Here is a 26,379-nt window from a genome sequence, read left to right on the forward strand (position 1 = left end):
GAAGGTGTCTGATATCATGTGGATATTCAGATTCTACAGTTTGAAAAGGGAGCAGGCAGCAAATCCATACAGGTTGGGAGTAGCCCAAGGTGACAGCACTGCTCATAGGGAACAATTTAATTTGATACCTTTGGGTGCCTGCTTTAAAGCCATTTCCCAAGACTGTAGTAATCCATGGAAATCATTCTGTGACACAAACTTGATGGTCTCCAGAAGTGTTTCATCAAATATCTAATTTTTCAAACTGTTGAGCTTTTTAGCTTGCTTGATGCCAAATTCTTGACCACCGAGAGCACTCTAAGAAAAGATGTGAGACTTCAGACTGGCCTTCCTGTCCATCAGGAAGTGTCCAGCTTCTTGGACATTCCAGGGAGGGCAAGTCATCTGATTGAGGGTGATGCCTACAGATGGTTTCTCTAGCAAGTAGTCTTTCCAGGAGAGCTCCTCAGTAGAGCTCCTTGTTTTTTTAGTTCTCTTACAGATAACCCATCTCTACTTGTAGGAATGGAGCTGATATTGGCATGAGAAAGCATTTTGGACGTATTGGCATGGGCTTCTGTCCTTTCAGAAGCTCAGAGGGCTTGCAGTTGAGTTCCCAAAATCAAGCGCAACTCTACGTTCCTTCATTCTTGTTCCCCTTCCACCTGCAGAACAGGGTCTGTTGTCTTCATAGTAAGTTGAATGTCTTTGGGATGTCTGTGACAAAGATTTGAAAATGCAGTGGAGGAGAAATGCAAGTTAGAGGCTGTTAAACGTATGAGTGGTAAATCAGTGAAGGCTGGGGACTTTCTCCCTCATGGGAGAAAGTGTTCAAACTGTGGACAAGGCATGTTGATTGAATATTTCTCTTAATAATCCTGTAATGAATTTACTGTCATGGCTGGTTAGAAGTACGCTTTACACAATGTGCAGTCAGAGTATGTTTTGCACAGGAAAATTTAAAATACCCCATGATGGAGATGAGAAAATACAATACATGGGACCTTTTCTTTTGTTTCCACTTGCACATCTCCAAGATTGAAAAATCATGACTTAAAAAAAGTCATCTGTTGCTGTTTTGTCTGTGCCTATGTCCTGTGGCAGACACTTGCTCGATAATCTTTTATTTAGCAGCCAGTGCTGTTATTTGGGTGGACCAGTAGTGAATTTTCCCCTTCCTGCAGACAGAATTTCTCTTGTTCCTTTTTTGTTCACTGCTCCACAGTCCCCTCAAGGCAGCATAAGTGTGGACTGTTGCCACAAGGCAAAGTCCTGCTCTTTGCCTTTTCTTGGGTTCATGCTGCCTGCCATTCCCTCCTCTATTGCAGCTGCTCCCGTACCCAGGTGAGGAGCAGGTTCTGGAAACCAGCATGGCTAAAACCTGATTATTTTTTTCTTAGTAGTTTCCAGCTGGATCAGTCCCAGGATCAAGCTGATCATGCGGTGCCATAAATGCTTGCGCTGCCATGGAAACTGCTTATGGGAAAGGAGAGTTTGGGAACCTGTGTTCCTTCTGGGGAAAGCCCCCACGTAGATTGGCTTAAAGCAACCATGGAATTTCATTTTTAGCAGTGGGAGTGACAGACATGGTGCTACTTTGAGCATACCAGTCCTCCACCAGCAGAGAGGAAGCCTGGAGCCCCTAAGTTCAGTGTTGCTAATACTGACTGGGGCATTGCTGGCAGCACCTCGGTTGGCTGCTCCATGCAGTGTTAATCAGAGGCTGCCCAGGAATCAGTTTTTAGCTCCAGCTGTGCTTCTGCTTCATCGCAGCTGGATGGTCCCTTCCCTGATGGGGTGGTTTGCATTGTGGTGCTTTGGCAATGGTGGAAGTTTACTAGAAGCTCTATAAGCCAGTGTTTGGCAGTAGTTTTAGGTCAAAGGGAAACTCGTTTCATTTGCTTAATTCATTTCAGTGCTTTCTTCCATCAGCATCTTGTATAATGTGCTCACATATATAAATGGGTCCTTTTGTTATCTTGTGTTAATTTACCAAGATCTTAAGCTACAGGACATGCAGAGCTGTTTCAAGCTGCCTGTGCATTTTGGAGACCTGTTTTGCTTGTCTGTGTGCTGTGGTTCATTTTGTAACTCTGCAGTTTGAAAAGAATTCAGCTGCCTTCTCTCTTGCCTTACAGGCAAGAGATGTGACCTGCGGTTATGCCATGAGGTCTGAACTCTGTAGCAACCTCCATTTCTGCAGAGGAACAGAGCTAGTTCAGTCCTAGCATAAATCTGGTGAATCTTTTAAGTCAATAGTTCTTAATGGTGCTTTTAAAATGAAAATTTATTAATGTCAACCCCAAAGTCAGGGATATTAGAATTTTATCAGATGTATCTTTAATCAATGTGAGTTTATTTTCTATTAAATCAAACGTGTCTTTCAGGGTCTGGTATCCAGTATTTGCATGAAAATAGAATTATACACAGGGATTTAAAGCCTGAAAATATTGTTCTTCAGGATGAAGGTGGGAAGGTAAGTCAGGTGGCCTTTGTCAGTGGTGTTCCCACTGTCATTTCTGGAAGTTGTCAGCAACTTCGTCTTGCCTGAGAGAACCAAAAGAGAACAAGTGGTTTGTGGCAGTGAACTGGGCTGAAAACTGCACGGTGAAATTACTAAAAGTTTATGTCTTCTTGAAGCCACAAATCTTACTCTGCTTATTCTTAAATCCTTGTCATTAAAAACAAACATTCTGCTTCCATCCAGGAGCCCTGCCTGCAACAGAATATGAATGATATGAGATTGTAGCATATCCCTGTGTTTGTGGCTTTGAGAGCTGCATGTAAAATCAAGCTAGTTCAGAGAGTCAGCCTAATGGATTTCTTAGTGAAAATTGTTTTCTCTATTCTTACTCTTTAAACAAATAACTTTAAATTGCCAGATAAAAAGCTAGATGCTCTGTTCGGCCAAGTTGTAACTGGCAAGCTGCTTTAAATAAAGTTGAGTCTAACTTGAGGTAGGTGGACAACGCCAGCTTGTGTGGTGAAACAGCGAGCCTTAACGCTGTGTCACATGTCAAAGCTTTGCCATGGACTTTCTCCAGAATTTCCATTCTGGCTTTCCTCTTCTTGACTGTATGCTGTGGAAGTTGCTGCACAGATTTTGGATTGTTTGGTGAGGTTTTTTCTCTGAATTTACAGAATCACAGAATCATCAGAATCGCAGAATAGGTTGGAAAAGACCTTTAAGATCATCAAGTCCAACCATAAACCTAACACTACTAAGCCCACCACTACGCCATGTCCCTAAGCACCTCATCCAAACATCTTTTAAATACCTCCAGGGATGGTGACTCAACCACTTCACTGGGCAGCCTGTTCCAATTCTGGACAAGCCTTTCAGTGAAGTAAAATTTCCTAATATCCAGTCTAAACCTCCCCTGGTGCAACTTGAGGCCATTTCCTCTCGTCCTATCACTTGTTACCTGGGAGAAGAGACCGACCCCCACCTCTCTACAGCCTCCTTTCAGGTAGTTGTAGAGAGTAATAAGGTCTCCCCTCAGCCTCCTTTTCTCCAGGCCAAACAGCCCCAGTTCCTTCAGCCGCTCCTCATAAGACTTGTGTTCTAGACCCTTCACCAGCTTCTGATGAACTATTTAATCTTCTGATCAACTATTTAAACTGTCTACAGATTGTTCACAAAATAATAGACCTGGGATATGCAAAGGATCTGGATCAAGGAAGTTTATGCACTTCATTTGTTGGAACATTACAATATTTGGTAAGATTGATTTTTTTTTTTTTTCATGTATACAAGTGATGTGGTATTGCCACATCTTATAGAATCACAGAAGTGTGTGTTAGAAGGAGGTCCCTTGTCCAGTCTTCTGCTCGCAGCAGGACTGTCACGAGCACTAGGTCAGGGCAGCCATGGCTTGGTCCAGCCAAGCCCCGAAACCTCTGAAAATGGAGATCCCGCACCTTCCTGGAGACCTGTCCCAAGGATGTTCCCTCTCCAGGGGGAAAAGTGTTTCCTCATGTCCAACCTGAACCTCCCAGACAGTGATCTGGGGCCATTGCCCCTTGTTGTATCGCCTGTTGCTTCCAGGATGGACCCATCTATCCCCTCCGTCCCTTCCTGTGCCATGGTCGGGGGCTGCTCTCAGCCCACCCTCCTCTCCAGCCTCCCCACAGACAGACCCAACGAGCACAGCTCCCTCCTGTCTCCTCATGGGTTGGGTGCTCCAGGCCTCAACCCACTGGGCAGCCTAAGGAGAGCCACATCAGGGATCCTGTGCCGCTCTGGAACTGGGGGCCACACCTAGGCACAGTTTTGTCTCTGCAGAAATGCAAGAAAATAGATGACCTGAAATACCACTTTCAAAGTGTCTTTTTATCATCCTTTTTAGGCTCCAGAACTCTTTGAGAATAAATCCTACTCGGTTACTGTTGATTACTGGAGCTTTGGAACGATGGTGTTTGAATGCATTGCAGGATTTAGGCCTTTCTTGCATAATCTACAGCCATTCACCTGGTAAGACACTTATTCTGCAAGTGGTGATGCCAGGCAATAGAAATGACAGCTACTGTGTGTGGTGAGGTGACGGCGTGAACCAGAATGGTAAATTTGTTAGTTAGGTGCTGGTGGTTTGCTAAGCTTTGCAGAAACCATTAATACTTTAGTACTATCAATGTCAGTTCAATTGACTATTTATACTTATTGTAGTATGTGCTTATTACATTGTGTGGTAGCCTCTGGTCATAATAATTCCTTCAAAAGCGAAATTTGAATCAAAAAATATAATTATAAACCAGTCTGTGTATCAGTGTCAGAAAAATGTAATGGGAAAGAGTGATACAGTCCTTTGTTCACCTAGGCTGTGAGGTTACTTATTTTTAGCAATGACACACAGCAAGACAGAGCATGTTTTGTGTAGTAAACACATAGCTATGTGTTTGTAAGTAACTTTACAAAAGTGATGACTGAAAGACTTTAACCTGCATATGGAGGTTTCTGCTTGCTCTTTGAGGGCTAGAAGAAGGGGCAGAAATATGTATTTTTATAATTCCACTTCTTACCCTGCAATACCAGGAGTGTATGTAAGCTTGGTTTTTAAAAAGGGTGATTCTGCAACAGAAAAAATACTTGCTTTTCTGTTAGCATTGAAATAATAACAGGAGAAAAGGTAAATTTGAGTTTTTATGCAAGTGTTAGCTTAAAAAATTATTATGTGTTAACAAAAAATAACTTTAACCATTATGTTGCAGTAGTTTCCCCTTTAACTGCTAATGCTTGGGATTTTATTATTTTAGTAGTTCAGTATTTGTTGCATTTTTTCCAACAAGGAAAACTTGATTTCCTAATGTAAGTAGTAGAAAACTAATGAATGAATGAGATTAGAAACAGCTCTTCCCTATCCATAAAAGAAGGAAGAGAGCAGTGCAGGCCACACGCATGTAGCTTCAGTTCCACTTGGGGCTGACTGGGAAAGAGAGCAGGCTGGCAGCCTCCAGGAGCTAGAAGTGTTCAGCTGCCTCACAGCTGACTGATGACTGTCAACTTGCCCTAGGAAATCCTGCTGCTCTGGGAGCAGCTGAGCTGTAGGCAAAGTTCAGACCAGTGCTGAAGTGAGCCAAGGTAAGGAAACTGAGGCAGAGTTGCTGGTGATGGTTTCCCTGGTACTGGATCCAATAGCATGCTGCGTTTCTAGCACTTATTAGATGCTTCACTCAGATCAAGGTAAGGGCAGTGGTTTTGCCACATGACTCTTGCAAATCTTACCTGTCTCATTAATGTGTGGAGGCTGATTTTGTTGTGCAGACTTGCTCTGTGGTCAGTGAATTGTTACCTGTTGATCTTCTTGTTTGATGCTGTCCAGACCTCCTTGCAAGCAGGTGCAAAAATGTTTCCAGAGACATAGTCAACTGCAAGGACTCCCCTCTTCCACTTGGCGATGTTCTGGGTGGATTGTTTGGAAATGTCGTCTTTGTCTTGAAAGAAGAGTTTGTTTTCTAAAGCTACTAGGCTGTGGTGTGTTTTGCTGTTGCCATATTCAGTTGGCCCTTTACAAAAGTAATATTGTCAGTATATCCACAAAGGATTTTATTTTCTAGGCATGAAAAAATCAAGAAGAAGGATCCAAAGCACATCTTTGCTTCTGAAGAGATGAATGGGGAGGTTCGCTTTAGTACCCATTTGCCACAGCCTCACAGCCTCTGTGGGTAAGTGTGTCCTTGTGGCTATGTGTGATAATTTTTGGCTTGTCTTTTAAACTGAGGGCCCCTCATTCCTTATCCCAAGCACTGAGGGGTCCTCCTTCTTTCTCCTAAGGATTATTTCAAGCTCCTGGCAAGCTACCATTTGCTGTTAAGGAATAGCCCGTAGCCACATGGCTCTTGTTTGATACTTTGGGCTCTCCAATGGCAGTTCACTCTGCAGTTTGTGGGATGATGGCAGTTCACCTTGCAACGTCAACTCTGTGACTGCTTTTCACCCATTACCACAAGGCCAATGAGTAATATCTACCCAATAATGTGATGGTATTGAATCTCATAAACCAAGTACTTGAGTTGTCTGCTCCACGAAAGCAGAAGCTTCTAGTAATTGTGTTGGGAAAACTGCAGCAAGTCCAGCAGAGGCCACAAAGATGCTCAGGACCTGTTGAATAGAGCATACAAGGAGAGGCCCATGAAGCTGGGCCTCTTCAGTCTGGCGAAGAGAAGGCAAAGGGGGATCTAATTTTGTCTTCTGTCTAGCTGGGCGTTACAGAGGCAACAGATCTAGGCTTTTCTCAGAGGGACAAAGCGAAAGGACCAAAGGCAACAGTACAAGTTACAACAAGGGAAACAAAATTTGGGCACAGGAAAAAGGTTTCACCATGCTAGTGATGCGGCCCTGGGACAGGGCCCCAAGCAGTGGGGGATCACCTGTGGGGCCTGCCCAGACTTGCTTGGACACAGTCCTGAGCAGCCTGCTGTAGCTGTGACATTGGCCCTGCTGTGGGCTAGGGCTGAGACCGAAGATGTCCAGGAGGGCCTTCAACCTGAATGAATTGGTCTGTACCAAGTCAGAAGTCAGACTCTGATTATTTGTCACTTACTTAGCACTTGTGTCTTTAGATGTGCCCAGCAGTGCAGTGCAACTCATTGGCACTGGCAGATTTCTAGGAAAAGTACTGGAGTTCAGCATGAAATAAGTAGCTTTGTGCCAGCACTTTGGGCTTTTTGCAATGTGTACTGCCTTTAAAGACATTCTTGACAATAAACGTACGTGCTTCTTGTGTGGATAAATGTGGAGGCAGCTTCCAGGCAGCTTTGCAGCACGGGGATGGTTATTCTGCAGACCAGGCTTTGAAAACTGTTCGACTTTATGTGTATCACAGATGGGTTTTTGGAGGGGGGGGGGAAAAAAAAAAAAAAAAAAAAACCAGAAAAAAATTCTTCCCCTTATCCATTTTGACAAACCTTATTGATGTGTCAGGATACTTTTGACTCAATAAGTAGGAGTCAGGAAGAGGGAGAAGTGTAATGCAAGGTATATTGGCTGGGCGTGTGCTCCTGCTGAGGTCAGTGAGGACTGTTGTTACAGTGGGGATGCTCACTCTGTATGAACTTTCCTTCCAGGCTTTCCCTGCTGTCAGGATAAGCAACTGCAGCGAAATGGCTGTTCTTAACTCTTTCAGCAGATGTTGCACATGTATGGTCTCTAACCAAAGAGTTGTGACCTTATTGCTGTTGTAAGACCCTAGTTTCCTAAGTGGGCTGAGTGTTGTAGAATATCTGCCTTCTCTTTCTTACAGCCCTTCTGTTTTAGTTTAATTGTAGAACCAGTGGAAAATTGGTTGCAACTGATGCTGAATTGGGATCCACAACAGAGGGGTGGAGGTTTAGATCCTGAGACCAGTCGTCCAAAGTGTTTCCTAATAATGGATCACATACTGAATTTGAAGGTGAGTTTGGGTTGTTACTGGGTTTAAAGGTCTACTGAAAGCATCTCGGAGGACAGAAAGTGTGCAGAGCAAAGCTGTAATCCTGGCATCATCCAGCTGCAGGGTCATGAGGAATGTTTTTGTTGATATCAGGGAGTGGATATACAGCCTGTCCAGTACATACCTGAACGCAAAACGTCACCAGCAATATTAATCTCTAGCTTTACACTTGAAGTAGAATAATGACCCTATATTACTGTCTGTCATCTCAGAAAGGACTCACCAAGATCAAATAATGGTTTAATGTTTGCTAATAACAGTTTTCCTGAAGTCCACTGCTAATGCTGTGACCTCCAGGTCCATGTACTATAGTAGCACCTGTAGTAGAACAGAGATTACGTTCACCTGACTCTTCCCCTTCAAGTAATTATTGGAGCTTTGCTGGAGTAAGACTAGCTAAGGCAAGCATGTGTAGAAGCCAGAGGATAATTTTGTCTGATCTGGAAGGATTCCAAAGGAATTAAAACCCAAAACACAAAATATTGTGCCTATAATTGGGACTTGTCAAAATCTGTATATCGTGGTGTGGGTCCTACGGGCTCTGCCCAGATATAATGAAACTATAGAGAGGGCCATGAGAGTGGTGAGAAGACAAGCACCGGTATGTAACAGCTTTTTGTATGGAGGGATTAAAGGAAATGGGACTCCCTTTCTTGGGAGCAGTACTGGCCAGCATCAGAGACAACAAGGCTCAAGATGACCTTTATGCTAGCTTGTCACCATTCTTTTGATGTAATTAAGCTGCAGCATGGCTTGTGAAGGCTATTAGTGGGTTTTATTGTAATTTTTCTCTGACATTAAGTTAAAAGTTACAGGCCCAGACTTTGAGTTCTATTATGTGGGGCTTTACTGCTGAACTTGATTATTGTTGTCACTAAAACCCAAATGATGCTGTCAGTCTAACGTTAATTACTACATACTCCCTCCTAGGCCTTTGTGGCCTTTGTGTCTTTTGTCTTTGATAGCCAGTGACTTGTAATCAACTTGTACTCTTTCTACAGATAGTACACATCCTAAATATGACTTCTGCCAAGATTGTTTCATTTCTCTTGCATCCCGAGGAAAGCCTTCATTCCCTTCAGATTCGGATTGAGTTTGAAACTGGAATAAGTACTGGAAATCAGGAACTGCTGTTGGAAACAGGGATTTGCCTGGACCCTCGGAAACCTGCTTCCCAGTGTGTTATTGATGGCGTAGTAAGCATGATTTTGTTCGTTTAAAGTCTTTCCCATTGTCAGGGAATTTAAAATCTTAGGGAAGACAAATTGCCTTAATCTTCTGCCACTGGAGACAGTTTGGTCTGTAAGTGTAGTAACTCTTAAGGTCTAGCATTATTTCCTTTATCAGGTAATGTAAGTAGATTCCTATAGTTATACTCGTGTCTAAATATTTAAATGAAGTAACTTGCTAGCAAAGGGCCCTGTGTTTCTGTGGGATCAAAATCAGTTTTTTAAGGCACGTGATAAGAAGAGTGCCCACAATAATTAGTTCATGATGTAACCAGGACCCTCTGGGTTAGTAGAAGCTATGTTTGGGATTTCTCTTGTTTATGTTCTCTTATTTTTTCTCACCAGAGGGGCTGGGATAGCTACATGGTATATTTGTTTGATAAAAGCAAAACTGTCTATGATGGACCCTTTGCTTCTCGAAGTCTGTCTGACTGTGTAAATTACATTGGTAAGTATGCTGGAGGACAGCTGGGAACTGAAAGCACTGCTTCTCATGTAATATGAAAGCACATCTGCCTTACAAATCTCTGTGTGTTATCTTGAAGGGCACTCTCTAATTCAAAGAGGACCATTTAGGAACCTGGAGCAGGCTAACAAAGTTTCATCTACAGTGCTGTATCTCCATGTTTAGTAGATGTAACAGTTCAGAGAATTTATTGCCCGCCTTGTGGGAACTCTCCTACAGAGCAACTTAAGAATTCATTTAAGGTTTTTGCCCTTGTATTAAATTCTGTGTACTGAACAGCATCTACTCCACCTAAACACCTAAACCTAAGCATTGCCCCACTTAAACAGAACCACCATGTGAATGAAGGCTTGGGAGGTAATATGTGCAACCTAATCTTGTAGCCTAGAGAGGGAAACTTTTGGTTATGTCTGCACGCTACATCCTGGAAAGAAGATTCTGACTTGGGGACTGTGATTTCATTTGCACAGCCTCCTGCTCTGCTAAAGGGTCTTGTCCCTTCACACCCACAGAGTGTTGCAGTGACATCATGCTGGGAGATGTTTGCAAAACTTTAGTGGTAGCCCACATTAGATGTCCTTTGGTGGTACCAAAGAACCTTCTTAATTAGGGTTTAGCATCTGTTGAAGTTGTGCACATGTCCCTTCTCCTCCTCCTCTCCACCTCCCTGTGCACAGGTACAGGCTTCAGCTCCCTCCAGTCCTGTCTCCTGAGACTGGGTGCTTTGGATGTTCATGAGCAGTTGCTTTCCTCCTACAGCTGTCCTAGATTTAGGCTTCTGAACCCCATATCAGCATCCTGAGGATACAGATTACCTTTTTGCCCTGTACTGTCTGTGATAGCTGCGTTTCAGCTGTGATCCATCTCTTGTGTCTTGCCTAAGTGAAAAAATAGGTCCCTCATTCTATGCTACTGATCGTTCAGGCCCTGTATGAGGAAATCCACCTTGCTCTGATCACAGAGCCAAGCCAGTGTGTTTGGCCATGTTCTACCAGCTGCAGAACTGCTGTCATTCACCTGTGGAGGTTATAAGTTAGGGCTGGTCTTCAGAGACACTTGGCAGGGTTTCAAAACCTGCACTCTTGTACTGTCTCCCCGACAGTTTCCAGCTCTAGTGATAATGTGTCCATAACCCCATAGCACTGATCCTACTTCTGATCTCACCAAGCAGAGCCAAGTGTCTGAGAAAGTCCAGGCCCCTCCTTCCTCTTGAGTTGTTAGGAGTAGAGCCTGGCTATTGCTGCATGGATACTGGTGGGATCTGCTCCAGTTGGTCCCTCTTAGTTCTGGTGCTGCTGCCTGGCCCTGGCATCATCAGTATACTTTTAGACCATGCATGAAAGGTGCTTCTCTGCTTACAGCTTCCCTTACATGTCTCCTGAAATGACAGCAGTCATCTGCAGGACCTAATATACCTCTATGAAGGTATGTATATACCCAGTATACCTGTATAAAGGACCTTGTATACCTCTATGAAAGAAAAAATAGTGTCAACGGACAGGAGACGTCTGCTGGGATACTGCATGTAAAGGAAATGCCTTGTGACATATAGTTACTGTTAAGTAGCTTTATTTTCTTTGGCCTGGCTCTGCAGAAGTTGTGCTGGTTTTCCCTGTCTCCTTTTACTGTCACTCAGGTTTATTCTGATAGGTTTTTTTCTGTGTTCTGAGCTATTTTATTCTGGTGAATCTCATTGTGTGGTATCAGCGTGCTGAGTCTTTTGGAGCTAAGGCTTTTTACAACGTGTTTATTGATATGCCAATGTACCAACAGTTCCCTGTCTCTATAGGGGAACACATAAGTCCTGCATCTTTTCCCCTTAAACATCTACATCAGGAATCTGGGAGGAAATGTACAAAAGATTTGAAGACATTTTCAAATGAAACACATGTCAGGACAGTGACCAATACCAACTGAGTAAATGGAGCAATTAAATTTGCTTTGCTAGCTTGGGCAAGTGATTTAGATAGAGGTTTTGGATAAAACCACCCATGGGTCCTGCCTTGTGCCGTGTTTCATGCAGTGTTCCCTGGTGTCTGCTAGTGCCCATAGGCCAAAGTGCTCAAAGAAATCGGTACTCTTGTAGCTGTGAGTTCAAACATAAGCTGTTGCCTGGCCAGCAGCGGGCTGTCAAATAGCTGGGGAGCCGTAATGTGAAAAGCTTATACATGCTTAGGCAGCATCACATAAAAATTGAGCGGATCTTATGTGGCTTGATCCCTTAGTTTATGCACCTGAAGCAGGAATTAGGAATGTTGTAAGCACTGAAGTCCTTTTCTAGAGTTGTCCTTTCATTTGTGTACAATTGTGTTTTTCTTGCATTCAGTACAGGATAGTAAAATCCAACTGCCAATTCCTCAGCTGCGCAAGGTGTGGGCAGAAGCAGTTCACTATGTAATTGGGCTAAAAGAAGATTATAGCAGGCTCTTCCAGGGTCAGAGAGCTGCCATGTAAGTTGTTATTCCTCATTCAGAAGATTCATTATTATGCAAATACAGAGACTGTTTGCATGGAAATGTGCATCTCGGGGAGTTTTGGTTACCCAAAGTTTTACAGCCCTCTGCTGTTCTGTACTTTTACATTATAAAACATTTGGGGTGGGAGCTTATTCCACTCAAGGAATTTTACTGCGTAGTGCCTGACATTGATAATAACTGAAAAAACTTGAACCTTGAATATAGTCACAGACTCACAGAATGGCCGAGGTTAGCAGGGACCTCTGGAGGTCATCCAGTCCAACCCCCCTGCTCAAGCAAGGTCACCTAGAGCTGGTTGCCCAGGCCCATGTCCAGATGGCTTTTAAATATCTCCAAGGATGGAAACTCCACAACCTCTCTGGGTAACCTGTGCCAGTGCTTGGTCACCCTCACAGTAAAAAAGGGTTTCCTGATGTTCAGAGGGAACCTCCCGTGTTTCAATTTTTTGCCCATTGCCTCTGGTCCTGTCACTGGGCACCACTGAAAAGAGCCTGGCTCCGTTCTCTATGCACCCTCACTTTAGGTGTTTATGTGCATGGATGAGATCCCCCCTGAGCCTTCTCTTCTCCAAGCTGAACAGTCCCAGCTCGCTCAGCCTTACCTCATAGGAGAGATGCTCCAGTCCCTTAATAATCTTCATAGCCCTTCATTGGCCTCTCTCCAGTATGTCCATGTCTCTGGTGTACTGGGGAGCCCAGAACTGCACCCAGGTGTGGCTCCACCAGTGCTGAATAGAGGGGGAGGATCACTTCCCTTGACCTGCTGGCAACATTCCTCCTAATGCAGCCCAGGATAGTTGTTTCACAAGTGGTAGAATGAGTGGAACTGTTTGTTATATTTGTAGGGTTTTGTCCTGTGATTGAATCACAGAATGGGCAGTGTCATATATCTCAAGTCATAAAAAAGGTGCCAGCATTCACCAGGGGCAACATGCACTACAGGGCCCTGTAAATGCTAAGAAACACTCTACACTGCAAAGACTGTTTAATTGAGCTTGACAAAAAAACAGGGAAATGAGGAAGGACTTTCTCTTTTGCTTGCTGAGGACCTGCAGCTTCTGAGGACGTGAGATGGAGTCTATGATCCCGTTGAGACTCTGTGTTCTAAGCATCTTACAAAATTTTTTGCTCACTATGTCTTTCCTTCAGGTAATGTGACAGCACTGGCCACATAAGTCCAGATACACTTTTCAACTAATGTGCTGTTCTTGTTTCATTTGTTAGGCTCAGTCTTCTTCGGTATAATGCCAACCTAATCAAAATGAAAAACAATATGGTGTCAGCATCTCAGCAACTGAAAGCAAAGCTGGAATTCTTTCATCAAAGCATTCACCTCGACCTGGAGAGATACAGTGACCAGATGGCTTATGGGATATGTACGTATTGTGTAATACTTGCCTGGGTGTCTTGTCTGATCCTATAAAGGATCAGACTGACTATGAAGGGTTGTGGATAAGAACTAGCATTAAAAGAAAACGAATGCAGGAGCTGCCATTGTGTTACTCAGCACCTTTATGGGTATGTTTTAGCTGGGCCAGATGGAGGAGGAGAGTTTGGCAGAAGCAAGGGCAGGAAGATATAAAATGTTTTCTGAGACCTTCAGTGACAATGAAACAGGTGGTCAGCCGTTTCCCACTGAGAACACCAAGCTAAGAAAATTGAAGTATTAATAGTACTGGTGATACACATGTTTGTTGTTTATTCATTCAGAGTCTTGATTCATTTGGAGTTGTCACTGGTCATAAAGTGGAGGGCAGAGTTGCTGCATAAATGTATAGTGGAAGGACCACTAACCATTCATGGCAGAACAAATGGGCATGGTGACTGTAGAAACACCATTTTAAACAGCGCTAAGGGAGTGATCTTGCTGTGCTTTATATCAGGAGGTAGCATGAGTCAGGATGAGAGATGAGGTGAAAAAGCACCAGCTACAGTTTTAATATCACAGAAATGTCTGGATCTTACAAATACTGTTTGGGGGATAATAGCAAGATTTATGCATAGTTTGGATACATGGCTAAAAATGGAAAACTGAGTCAAATTATGACTGGGCTGAAGGATGATGATGGAAAATGGAAAGACTCGGTGAACTGGTTTTGGACAGTCTGTGTTTAATCAAAAGTGGCAGTTGTTGAGCTTAATGGTGGAGTTTAAAGACTCAGACTAATTTTAGGCTGGTGATTGCCAACAGTGAAATCCGACTAAAAGGTTTGTATGTGAGTTAAGGTCAAGCATGGAGTTGTTAAGTTGCAACTTTGCTGTCTCTCTGTGGTCTCTGCGTCGTGACTCCTGCTTGGAGATTCAACGTCATGCTCTGTGTTCAAATTCAACTGTCGTTTGTAAAGTTCAGGTCATGCTTTATTTTTGTGTCTGTATCTCTATAAATTAACAACTCTCTTCTCTTAAGCTTCAGAAAAGATGCTCAAAGCCTGGAAGGAGATGGAAGAGAAGGCCTCTCAGTGTGCAGAGGTAGGGGATATTAAAGAAGCTTCATTATCTCTCTGTGAAGGAGATCATGACAGGAACTTAGTGTTGTATGTGCCACTGCGCTGTCCCTTCAGTGTGTTTCATATTCTGTCTGCTGTGGGAATAAGAATATCATTGCAGATGCGTTAAAAAAGAAACAGTCCCCAGTCACCAGGTTGTTTGAATCTAGTGATTTGAACAAAACTAGCACAAATGTCACTAGACTCAGTTGTCTATATAGGAAAGTGCACTACAGAGACATGTTATTTATTGCCCAAAAGAAATGGTGTTGCTATAGCCAAGAGTCTTTGTGGCTGGATTTATTGCACACAAAAATTTCCATCGCTAAAGCTGAAAATAATACCAGTCACTTACTGTGCAGTGATTTCAAAATTGCAGTGCTTCATTTAAGAGTACAGACATAAATTTCTGGTGATCTGCAAGTAAATATGCAACTTATTTCTTAAGAATGCCTCTTATTAAAAACTTAGAGCAGAGCTAGAGCCAGTTCTTATTCTGGGTAGTCCTAATAGTTAACAGATGTTTTCACTTGTAGTTTATGGACAGTTGAGCTGACGTAATGGCATTCTGTTTCTCGGAGAGTTAGTTCTGCGAGAAAGGCTAGTTGAAATTTATCAACTGCTTAGAATTCTGATCTCTGTTTTCTGGGAGTAAGCATTTTAATTTTACCTCCACTGAAAACGATGAGGAGACAGAGGCCTTTTTGACAGAGAATAATTCTGCCTGCAGTTCTGTCCAGACCTTTATCGGGAAGAAGTAAGCTTTCAGCTGTGAAAACTAGGGACAGAGTTAGGGTGATTGTAGTTCATTGTCAAAAGCTGTTTCTTCTTCTCTTCTACTGGATGTACTGAATGAGGCTTGGGAGGGGAGAGTTATTCAGAGGAGAGTGTTCAGAAGTCCTTGCATTCAGAAAGAATGCACATTTGTAAATACATTTGGAAATTCAGCACATTTGGAAATTCAGCACATTTGGAAATGTATTTCTCAGAGTAGGGGTCTTTAAAATATCTCAAAAAGTAGTCTCTCTGTTGTGCTCCATGATAGTAGCTAGCTGCAGGAGTGCCAAGAACAACGCATGTTCTGCTGACCAGCACTGTCGCGTGGTTTGCTAGGCTGATGTCTTGTGTTTCTGCTCTCCCCTGCGGGGAGTTCTTGTGTTGTCTCTCATAGTAATACAGAGCATAGTCATTAATACATAAAAATCCCAGACACCATTAGAAACACAAAGAAATTATATTCCCTTTTTTTTTTTTCCCCTATGAAGGAATAAACTGGGTAGTTCAAGTTCTGGGATTCATTACCTGTCTTAATCTAGGTCAAAAGGTTCTTGGTGCCTTGATTCTGCTTGTTCCTATGGTGGAGACAGGAATTGGGATTCCCACCTGAATTCACCTCTGTTTAGCTCTTTAAATTTTGGGATCTTGTTGCTCCCTGTTAGAAAGCAAGAAAGATAAAAGGGAGGCTGCTTCTAGCAGAATAACTCAAAGCTGTCACTGGCTGTTTCCAGAAAACCGGGAACCTCAACAAATACTTACTTAGCAGACCATCAGAATTATGTTCTGTCTTCAAGCTGTGCAGTCCATGTGTATAGTCACGCCATGTCCGTTTATCAGGAATGGAAAATTTTTTACTCTGTAATATGCAGTGGTATCTCAGTCTGTCTAGCGGGCAGCTTAACTTCTGTGAATTCAAGAGACAGTTATGCTGTGTGGTGAGTCATGGTGCTCCAGATAAAGACATTTATTTTGATAACAGGGTTTACTTCACATCTTTCTCACAACCTGATTCTCCTTTGATTATGTGGCTTCTCGCTGCTGCTTCTTGGTTTATTCTTTACCTGCAAGACCTACAGACGTCCCTTTCTGGTCAAGGGGTCACATCCCATTTATATAGCCTCATATCAAGTACTTCTGCAGCTTCCGCAAAGGGTATGTTCTGGAAAATGCTCAATTTTCAGGTCTTACAGCCCCAGGTCAGAAAGGAAAAGCTGAAATATCTCAAAATACTTTCTCAGGAAGGCAGATCAGTGCCCACAGTCCACGGTGCTAAGACCCATTGCGGTGACCAGTGCTTTCTTAACCATGCTGGGGATCTCCAGTGCATGTCTGGCACCACATAGCTACTCCACACGCTCAGAAATTTTGTTGTTGACTGCCTCACCTAACTTACTGTGGGGGCTTGGCATAACATTGGTATCTTTTATATTGCTTTGAGGAAGATGTGAAGTACCAGAGAAATGTCAAACCAAAATGTATATGGGAGCATAACATGTGAGAGCACCCTCTTGTCCATACTGTAACAGTAGGATAATAAACCTTCACTGCTGGAATGTACGTAGAGCCAGAGAGTGTGTGTCTGCAGTGTGCATCTCAAAGAGATACAATTTATGAAGAAGCTGATTTTTGTCATCCAGTGTGGTTGTTGGAGATTTGGATCTAGGTAATATTGTGCACTGAGAAGATAGTAACCTCAATTATTGTAGCAGCAGTCATCTCAAAGAGCTTTTTTCTCCTTAACTCTGCATGGAGTCAGCCCATTATCCAAACGAGTATTCTGGAGATCTTTATCTACTTTATTGCTCTCCTCCTTCAGTTCGATTTGTACCTACATTTCCCCATTAGGCTGAAGATATCGGATATCTGGATGAGCAGATCATGGCTCTGCACACAGAGATTGTAGAGCTTCAGAAGAGTCCGTATGCAAGGCGCCAAGGAGAGGTCATGGAGAGCTTGTAAGTCCTTTGCTTATTATTTTTATTGCACATAAATGGATTTTGTGTATTTCAGTGTCTGAGGGTTTTTTTCTCTGTTGGTGGTTCCATCAGTGCTTTTGAAATGCACTCCTTGCTTTTTGCAAACTGAGTAGTTTGCAGTCAGTTTAAGATCATTTTGCTGTTAAAAGGGAAAATCCCACCACTTGTGGCTGTACGGTCTTCATTCCTCTTGAAGTTCTAACTATCATTTGGCAGCATTATAAGGCTGAATAGGACACTGTTCTGTCCGAAAGCTAGCTGTGCAAGAAACACTAACATTCAGTCGCAGGAGTAAACTCATCTAACTTACCTAACTTACCCTGCAGTCACACAATTACTAGACCTGGGGAAACATGGAAAACACAGCTGGGGAGGACAGGACACTTCTCTGTCACTTACTATGAAACCTCATCTTAGAAGAGGATGGGCCTAAGATATATCTTGGTCTCAACTGAAAAATGCAGAGGATTTCTTTTTGCATTGAAGAAGAGTGAATTTTACAGTGTTGAGTGAGAAAATTATGAGATAATTGTAAAATCCTGTTAAATATCTTCAATGTGTTTTCAAAGCAAGGATAATTAACAGTTCGTGAATACTTGAATATTTGGAAACTTGACTCATATTTTAATACTTTTTTAAAAAATAAAGAGCTAAGTAGTATTACTGATCTTAAGAAAATATAGGAAGCAATTATTATAGTTTGGGCTGTTGCTGAGAGCACAAGTGGCAATTATAAAAGAGAGGGATCAAATAGCCACCAAGATCGAATAGCCACTAAATCCGTTGTTAATACGAGCTCTTCTGAATGACTCTGAGTATTCTGGGAGGAAACGTGCCCATTCCTGGCATGTTCTCCCCCCTCCCTCTTTGCAGAGCTAGATCAGCTAAGTTGCAGAACTGGTGCACAGGGGAGGAAGTGGTGGAAGGGAGAAACCTTCTCTTGCAGCAGGAGCCCACATTCAGAGCAGCTTAAACTAATCATGAACCTGCCCCATAAAATGTTGTTTTTAAGCACTTTCACCACTGCAAACCCAAGGCTGTAACAGCTCTTTGTAATGTGCTCAAAGTGTGCCCTAAGCTGTTGATTATTCTGGTAAAGCTACTTCTTTTAATGAGGACTGAAGTGGAGAACAGATTGAGTCTCCTGCTCTTTAGATTTTGGGGCTATAGAAAAGCATACTGCAGAGCACTAGCTTAAGGTTTGATGTACACAGCCATGAGGCACACGTGGATTCTAGGTGATGTCTCGAGTTTACCTGATGGTGCCGGATGCTAATGTTCTGTTTTTCCCAGCGCAGCAGGAGTAAATGGCACCTCTCTACCTATCCTGGGCTGATGCAGGAGTTTCAAGATGGATAACTATCAGCATACCAGAAATGCTGACTTACGTAGGCAGAAGCAGCTTGCATGATCTCTTGATACAGTATTGGGGTGATCTAAGGGCAGCTAAGGGGAAGAAGAGGCCTGTTGAGGGCCTAAAGGCAGAGTTACAACTGGCTAAACTGCTAATTGTTTCTGACAGACTTTTGATTTAGAACAGTGAAGATTTGTTCCAGAGTGGAAGCTTCAGTGTTTGGCTGCTTTTGAAATATTTGAAAGAAGTAACATTTATTTAATGGGAAGAAGAGAAACACCATCCTCTTGTTTGTGATGTAGCTGTCTCTTTCCATTTGCAGAGTATCACTGTAAAATTCAGGCAAAAAATGCAGAACAGGAACAAGAATCTCTCAGGCAGTTGTGTAGAAGTACCTATAATGTAACCTATAAAGTACCTATAATGTAGTTACAAAAATGAAGTTTCATAATTAAGAATGCCAGAGAAAGAAAACACAGCTGAGCCATGTGAAAATTTGAAAATAACTTCCAGTCGGTATGGTTATCTGAGAAGAAAATGCATAATCAGAGAAAAAGATAGACAGCTTTTAGGGAAGGGTTGGTTTCCATCAGAAAGACCATCCCTGTGTTTCAAATGTCATACTTGTATTCTAGCCATAGAAGAAGGTGGCAGCTCCAGTGTATGAGGTTCGGCAAGGCATAACTTAATTATAATGCTTTTTTTTCTTGAGTCACCTGCTTGTTGATATGTGTATGAATCATTTTCTTCTTTTTAAAGGGAACAGAGAGCCATAGACCTGTACAAGCAATTAAAAACAAGACCTCCAGGTATGGAAGGAGATGGTTCAAAGACTGTTGTTTCACGCTCATACCCCATGACAAACCCAGAAAATACTGTTTAGTAGGAGAAGGCAAATGATTGTATTAAAGTTAACCAGATTCAAGGGCATACCTTAAGCTGATTTTCTTCTTTTTGGTTTTCAGTCTTGGAGCATCTTCCCTGAAACCATGTCCACCTTCTGGCATTCTCAACCTTTTTTCCTGCCCCCAGTACTATTGCTTTACTTCCCCCAGACATGGCAAGAACCGTTGTTCTTCTGTCATTGCTCCAACCTAAGGGCAGTCTCTTTTCTGCCTCTCCGCTTCTCTTTTAATTATACTGGATGGAGCCCCATGTTTGGGGATTATTATGGTCCGAACATTGTAACTGCTGAGCAGAAAGAGTTAGTTAGTTGTGCATTTGGCAACTGGCTGCAATCCTTATTTAAGCCATTATCTAGACAGCAAGAGTGGCTGGAATTGTATACGTTACCACAGAGAGAAGAGACCTTAAGGAAAAGCTGTGCCTAATGAGAGGTTGTGACAGATTTTTAAGATGTTTTGTTGTTTTTCAGTTTGTTTGGCTGTACTTGTTAAGTCACATCTTTCCTTAACTCTGGGCATTTGTGTCCAGAGTGGCTCCTCGCTGAAGAGCATTTTACTAATGTGGTGATTTATGGCCCTTCCAGATCATGCCTACAGTGACAGCACGGACATGGTGAAGATCATTGTGCAGACAGTACAGAGCCAAGACCGAGTTCTCAAGGAGCTCTTCGGCCATCTCAGGTATGCGGGGAAAAAAACCCCAAACAAATGCAACTTGCAGCATTTGTAGCTTTGTAGCAGGAAAGGAGAGGGAAAACCATGGAGATCAGAGCCCAAAAGCTCCATCCACAGGTACATGTTTCTTACAGCAATATTAATTCTGCTCCTTGGTGTCTGTGGTGAATTCCTACTTTTTTAAAGCATGTAGCTAATGTGTATAGCTAATAGGGAAGGGGAGGAGAATGCAATGGCTTGTACTGTTAGCATCCAAGAGTTTATTTAAAATGAGACAAATTCTGCCAGTGTTTAGGCTGGGATTAAAATCTTAAGGAAAAAAAGAAATAGTGTAACAACTGAGAAGATACCTCAGTGATCTGTTCATTAATTCATTAATTCTTCAAGTAGCTCAGAACAAATATCATTATGCAGATCTCAGTAGTCAGCAAAGCATGATTTAGTTTTATTTTCATGTGTGGCTTATGATTCATAGATCCCATAAACGAAGTTGTTGGCTATGGTATGGTCAGCCCACAGAGACCAGCACAGACCAGAGAAGATTAATAAAATACCATGGTTGAGTTGCTGTGCTGTCCATTGTCATGAGGATCAATTTTTGCATTTCAAATAAGAGGAGCTTATATCGTGGGTATTAATAGTAGTGTCGTCTGCCTGCTTTTTTGAGTCTTAACTGGACTTGGAAAAGTGCAGGGGTCCCTCCAGTCTTGCAGGTTTTGTACCTGAAGTTATTGCAATGCTGTGCTAAGAGAAAGACATGTTCTCACAGAATTTTTTCTGAATCCCAAGGTGAGGCTTTTGGTTTTGCCAAAACATATTGCCACATGAGCTGGAAAGTAACTTTATGTTTGGTTTTTATTATAGCAAGCTTTTGGGCTGTAAGCAGAAGATCATTGACTTGCTTCCAAAGATTGAAGTGGCTCTAAATAACATCAAGGAAGCTGACAACTCGGTGATGCAGATGCAGGGCAAAAGACAAAGGGAGATATGGCATTTGCTGAAAATTGCTTGCGTAAGTAGCTTTTGGACTATTCATTTGCTCTTCCTTCCAGGGTACATCAAATGAAACTCTGGAGACACCAAAAAGGGATAACTTCCACACAATGGTTGATTTTACTGTAGAGAAGGGAAGTTTGAGATGCTAAAAGTTGACACAGGTTTAGAAAGGGGGTAGACAAACTCATGGAAAAAGAGCCCAGTAGAGGAGTCCTTGGTCCCAGTAAGTCATCAAACTGTGAATCACCGATGGCTGGAGTGCGGTAGACATGCCATGCCATGCGCCTTGTTCTTACGTTCCCTGAACATCTAGTGTTGGTTGCTGTTGGGAGGTGTACACTGAGATTGGTGAACTTCAGCCTGATGTATTAAAGCTATCATGATTTTAGTGCTGCAAAAGCGAAATAGGTGCTTTCATGGTTAGTTTAGGGTGTCTTAAGACTATGCTGCTTTTTCTGCATCAATTATAGTGACTATACAGCTGAAGCGATCTCCTGATTTCCGCATGCCTACATTCAAGATCAGCATAGGAAACGTGTATATCTTTCCCCGACAGGAGCGTTGCTGCTATGCATGACTCAGTTTAGGACATGGCACCACCTCCTAATTCTTCAGTGTAGAAGACATGCCATGTACAACACAGATGACTTGCATGCAGAGACATTTGGTACCAGCTATTTGCAGAACTGTGGAGGGTTGTATCAGCTGACTTGCCAGCCACAGGCATGGCCTGTGTGTATATGTTACAAACAGGGCTTATGTTTAATTGCAAGTCTTGCATACAAAATAATTAAGCCTGACTAAATTCTTCCTGTGTCCGTCACAGCAGATGAATTTCTTTTTTCTAGACTCAGAGCTCTTCTCGATCGCTGGTAAGCTCCAGCCTGGAAGGGACAGCCTCAACTCCAGCAGCCACGTGGCTCCCACAGAGCTCCTCAGGGAACATACCTCACCCTCTGTCATCTATGGCAACTCCTGAAGATGGGTAAGAGCTGTTGGGAAAGGAGGCCACTGCAGAGAAGTCAGTGTAGCCATTTTTTGTATGCGTACACTCTGAAATCCTGTCCTTTGCCACTGGAGTCTCCAGTGCTAAGGGCGCCTGAGGGGCATGTCTTCACCACGTCCCATGTGGTGGTTTTTGGATATGCTGAGCAGGGAGAGTTTGGGCATACTAGACTGTCTCTGAAGGCAACATTGTTCAACTCCTGACTGGAGTTCTAGTAACTTACCGCTGGCCATACCACAGCAAAATGCAGCAATGAGATTTTGAGCCAAAATGCAGTTTCTTTTCATGCCCAAGTTCTGATGCAAGTCCCAGATAAATCAGGCCATATTTAGTGCTTCTTACAGTTTCAGTGATTTTAAGAAGTCTTAATTCAAATGGAGGTCTTGCAGTTGGAGTCAGTAAGCAATCCATCTGGTTCAATATCTGGGGTTTTTTAATCCTTCCAAAAAATGTTTCAGTAGCTCATATGTTACTAATGCTCTAAAAAAACAGGAATTAGGTTGAACTCTTTATTCAGAAACCTCTGCTCTCTGGTCCTGAGCATTCCACATACCACTCTTAGCTAAAGCTTGTGATCTCCATCAGCTAGCACTGTGCTATTCATTTCTTGCATGTCACGTTATTCTGTCTTGGGGATTTGGTTATTAAGGCCCCTCTCTCTCAGCCAGCCCTAGCTGAGTAAGAGAGTTGTCAGGAGCTGTGGGGATTTTTATCTTCACTTCGTTAGCAATTTTACTTCCAGTCAGCATAACAGAATGGAAGATGCCCCTCAAAGACTGCTCAGCCCTCGATCCGCAGCAGTGCTGGTTTTGTGGGGGCTGGGGCAGGGGTTGTGAACATTGGCGTCAAACCATTTGGCCATCACTTTCTTTTTGGGTGGTCAGGGAAATAACCTAGGTTCTGAACATACACATCTTCTAAGCAAGCTTTTGCTGGAAGTTAGTTTATTTTTCTGAAACCCTGAGCAACCTTTTCTGCTTCCTCTTTTCTGTCCGCTGCTGCGGGGCAATTTTCGCCTCTGAGTAATGTGGGGTGATCACCTTTTAATAGGTGCTTTCCTGAGCAAGGTGCCTTTGGATCACCTCAGAGCTCCTCTTCGAACCATGACTTCACTGTACAAAGAGTCAAGAGATGTAAACCTTATGGGGAGTGGGCAATGATTTCAGGCCCCTTGTACTCAGCTCACTTCCAAGGTTCTGTTAAGGCTGAATTTCAGTGTGGTTTGTGCAGTTCCTCTGTAGGGAAGGAGAGCAAATCCACACTTCCAGGGTGGCGATCTACAGGATGCCACCTCAAGGCATGTTTTTGTGCCCTACAAGGTAGCTCCTACAATTCCAGAGAACTCCTGTAAATCAGTCCTATAAATCATTTTTTTGGGCTGGGTTTTTTGGGGGTTATTTTTGGCTGGGTTTTTTTGGGCTGGGTTTTTTTTTTCCCCCTAGTGCAGAGCCCTTTGATATTGATGTTAGTGTTTTAAATCTGTCGTCTTATGCCTTCCCTTCAGGGAACATTTTGTCCATGTGATAGAAGAGAATCTGAATTACCTCGAACTCTTTAGCAGTATTTTGCAGGAGGCAAGGCAGGAGCAGAACAACAGCATGATGGTAAGTCTGTTGATGTATCTCTGAGGACCTGATTTTTAAGAGCCACATCAGGGTCCTCGGAGGCTGTGGAGAACTCCTTAAATAGGGTCCTTTGTGATGATGTGAATTGCCGTGGCTGGCATGTGTCATCCCTCCTGAACTCCGCTAACATGCCAGTCCTTATGGAAGGTAGCACTTGGTGCTAGTGTCAGCCGAGTGGTCTGTGTGGCGGAGTGGGCTGTTCTGTGGGACCCCCTGGCTGGTAGAGCTTGCTCTGAATGCTGGTTGCATTCTCAACTGGAGAGTCCTGGTTTGTGTCCCTGCACTGGAGTGGCCAGGGTTCTCCATTTCCAGAGCCCTTTCCTGATCATTAACTGAAGCTCTCCTTCTGGCAGAAGTGGGGATTTAGAGAGTCCTAAGAAGGCTCTTTGCACAAATTGGTATTTGAAATAGCAAGAAATGACAAAGTAAATAACGACCACCCAGACATTTTGATGCAATCTGAAACTCTCTTCCTGAACTACTAATTGAGGCCAGTAAGTTACTGCTCAGAAGAGCCTGGTTACCAGAAGAATGAAGAGCACCACAGAATACTGGTCTTTTAGAAGAGGCTCTCGGCTGATTTTAGGGGCTGTATCATAGAAGCACCTATATAAATATAATGAGAAAAGGACAGCTAGGCATGTAGATTGACCTATTTATAATGGATAAGAGTCAATACAGCTTCTGTTAGCATGACATTGTCTCACAGATTTATTGCAGTCCTGTAAAGAAGTCAAAGATCCACTGATAATGCTGTAACTTGGATTTTCAAAAAGCTTCTTAAAGGTCTCTGTAGGGATAACTTCCATTCTCATGGGATAATAAAGTTGAAGCTGTTTATCAATTGTAACTGCTGAAATAACAAAGAACAGAAGGTTGGGGAAATGGAGGTGGGTGATGAAATGGAGCTCTTATAATTCATAAACATTTTAATGTTCTCATGTTTATGAATAATAGTAAACAGTGAACTGGGAGTTTGCTGGAGTTAAGTTATTTGGGATGGGGAAATGAAAACTTGTTAGTGGGAGTTGCAGGTGACACTGTAATAGCAAGGGATTGAGCAATATGAATGGGGAAATATAATTACTTTGCCTTAATCAGTAGCTAATTTCATTAGTGGGGAAAACAGCCTTAATTATGCATACCCTGGTCTTCATCCATTGGTTGATGAATGCTTTGTTTGTCTTTGTTCAGTTCTGACAGGGTTGGTATCAGTTGTGTAGTATGATCTTCTCTCCTGTCTTATCTCCTTGCTGTGGCTGGAGATGAGCGAGAAGCTGTATGACTGGCTTCTTACTTGTTAATCATCCATGTCTCTGTCATCTCCTGTATCTCATTGCAAGCTGCAGCATCTGTCTCTGGCATGTTTTAGCCCAGAAAGATTATGCATTGCTGTGGAATCACGCTCTGCAGATCAGCACCTGTTTTGTTATGTTTGGTTTCTTTCCCCTTTTCCTTGTGTCAGGGGACAAAAGTTAGGCAAGAGGCAAGTACCAGAAAATGGGATTTGTCCTCTTCTATTCGCTTGGGGAAAAAACAGAGGAAAAAAGAATGAGTAACTCTAAGAACCTTTTCTCTATTCTTGCATACATTTAACTTTCTTTTTGTGTTCTTGCACTACCAGTATGTCCCATGGTGCACTAGGAACCTTGGTGGTAGGTTTTGTGCAGGCACAAAATGTAATTTCCGAAGTGAGTACAGTCTGTGACGTGCCTGAGCACTGCAATGAGTATGGATGATTTTGTATCGGGGCCAAAACAAGTCGTGAAATCGTGAGATTACTTTTTAGCTCTTAGATCAACATGATTCGTTGAGAAGAGAGATATGCTGGATACTGAGTGTCCTTTGGTCACCACCTTGGAAATGTACATTCAATAGCCATTTCCTGCACTTCAGTTGTTTCCTTGCTTCTTCTTTCAGAGTTTTGATTGGAGCTGGCTCAAATAGCCAAAGGAGCTGACGTGCTGCTATCTGCAACGTGCCTGCATGCTTGAGAGGTGGCTTGGCAGCCTTCGATGTGATGAGCTGGAAGGGACTGGTCGATCAATCACCTTGTGTTTTGTAAACCTTAGTGGTGTTGATTACAAAGGTGGTGGTGGTCACTAGCAGATACACCATTGGCAGTAGCAAACAGCGTTTTACAGGCTGTTCCCTAGTTGGGCTTTCAACTAAACAAGTAACCCGCTTGTTGGAGACGCACCTGCAGCGCCCTCTGCCTTCACCTGTGATGGACACATGTCCTAGGGGAGCTGGCGCTGAGGGCCATGTCCCCGCAGAACCTTTCCTGGAAAGACAGGGAGGAGAGCAAAGGGTGGCAGCTGCCTCAGGGCCAGGGCCCTGCTGCTTCCCACCCCCCCACCCCCGGCCCTCCTGCCGCTTGTCACGACTGCTCACGTGTGTAATATGAATGTATAGATTATATATATTTCAAATAGAGTTAACTGCAATAAATGCTGTGGAGAGGCTCTCGGTGCTCCGTTGCCCTCACGCCGTTGCTGCTA

General features: G+C 43.0%; 1 protein-coding gene across 3 annotated transcripts in view; it reads left to right on the plus strand.

Annotated features, from left to right (window-relative positions):
* Window positions 1–26,379, plus strand: part of CHUK (component of inhibitor of nuclear factor kappa B kinase complex) — a 33,400-nt gene that overhangs the window by 6,156 nt on the left and 865 nt on the right. The window contains exons 5-21 of one of the 3 annotated variants that reach the window (XM_072870925.1): window positions 2,367–2,455; window positions 3,611–3,700; window positions 4,329–4,453; window positions 6,034–6,141; window positions 7,733–7,868; window positions 8,909–9,103; window positions 9,482–9,584; window positions 11,929–12,052; window positions 13,303–13,454; window positions 14,486–14,547; window positions 17,187–17,296; window positions 19,431–19,480; window positions 20,161–20,257; window positions 21,116–21,263; window positions 22,096–22,232; window positions 23,758–23,857; window positions 25,799–25,937. In XM_072870925.1, coding sequence (XP_072727026.1) covers window positions 2,367–2,455; window positions 3,611–3,700; window positions 4,329–4,453; window positions 6,034–6,141; window positions 7,733–7,868; window positions 8,909–9,103; window positions 9,482–9,584; window positions 11,929–12,052; window positions 13,303–13,454; window positions 14,486–14,547; window positions 17,187–17,296; window positions 19,431–19,480; window positions 20,161–20,257; window positions 21,116–21,263; window positions 22,096–22,232; window positions 23,758–23,857; window positions 25,799–25,825 — 1,853 coding nt within the window. In that variant the 3' untranslated portion in view covers window positions 25,826–25,937. Of the gene's footprint in view, window positions 1–2,366; window positions 2,456–3,610; window positions 3,701–4,328; window positions 4,454–6,033; window positions 6,142–7,732; window positions 7,869–8,908; window positions 9,104–9,481; window positions 9,585–11,928; window positions 12,053–13,302; window positions 13,455–14,485; window positions 14,548–17,186; window positions 17,297–19,430; window positions 19,481–20,160; window positions 20,258–21,115; window positions 21,264–22,095; window positions 22,233–23,757; window positions 23,858–25,798; window positions 25,938–26,379 lie in introns of those variants that run through there. The other 2 variants (XM_072870926.1, XM_072870927.1) reach the window with 2 other exon arrangements.

The sequence above is a fragment of the Ciconia boyciana genome, chromosome 8, assembly GCF_034638445.1.
Source record: "Ciconia boyciana chromosome 8, ASM3463844v1, whole genome shotgun sequence".
Lineage (NCBI taxonomy): Eukaryota > Metazoa > Chordata > Aves > Ciconiiformes > Ciconiidae > Ciconia > Ciconia boyciana.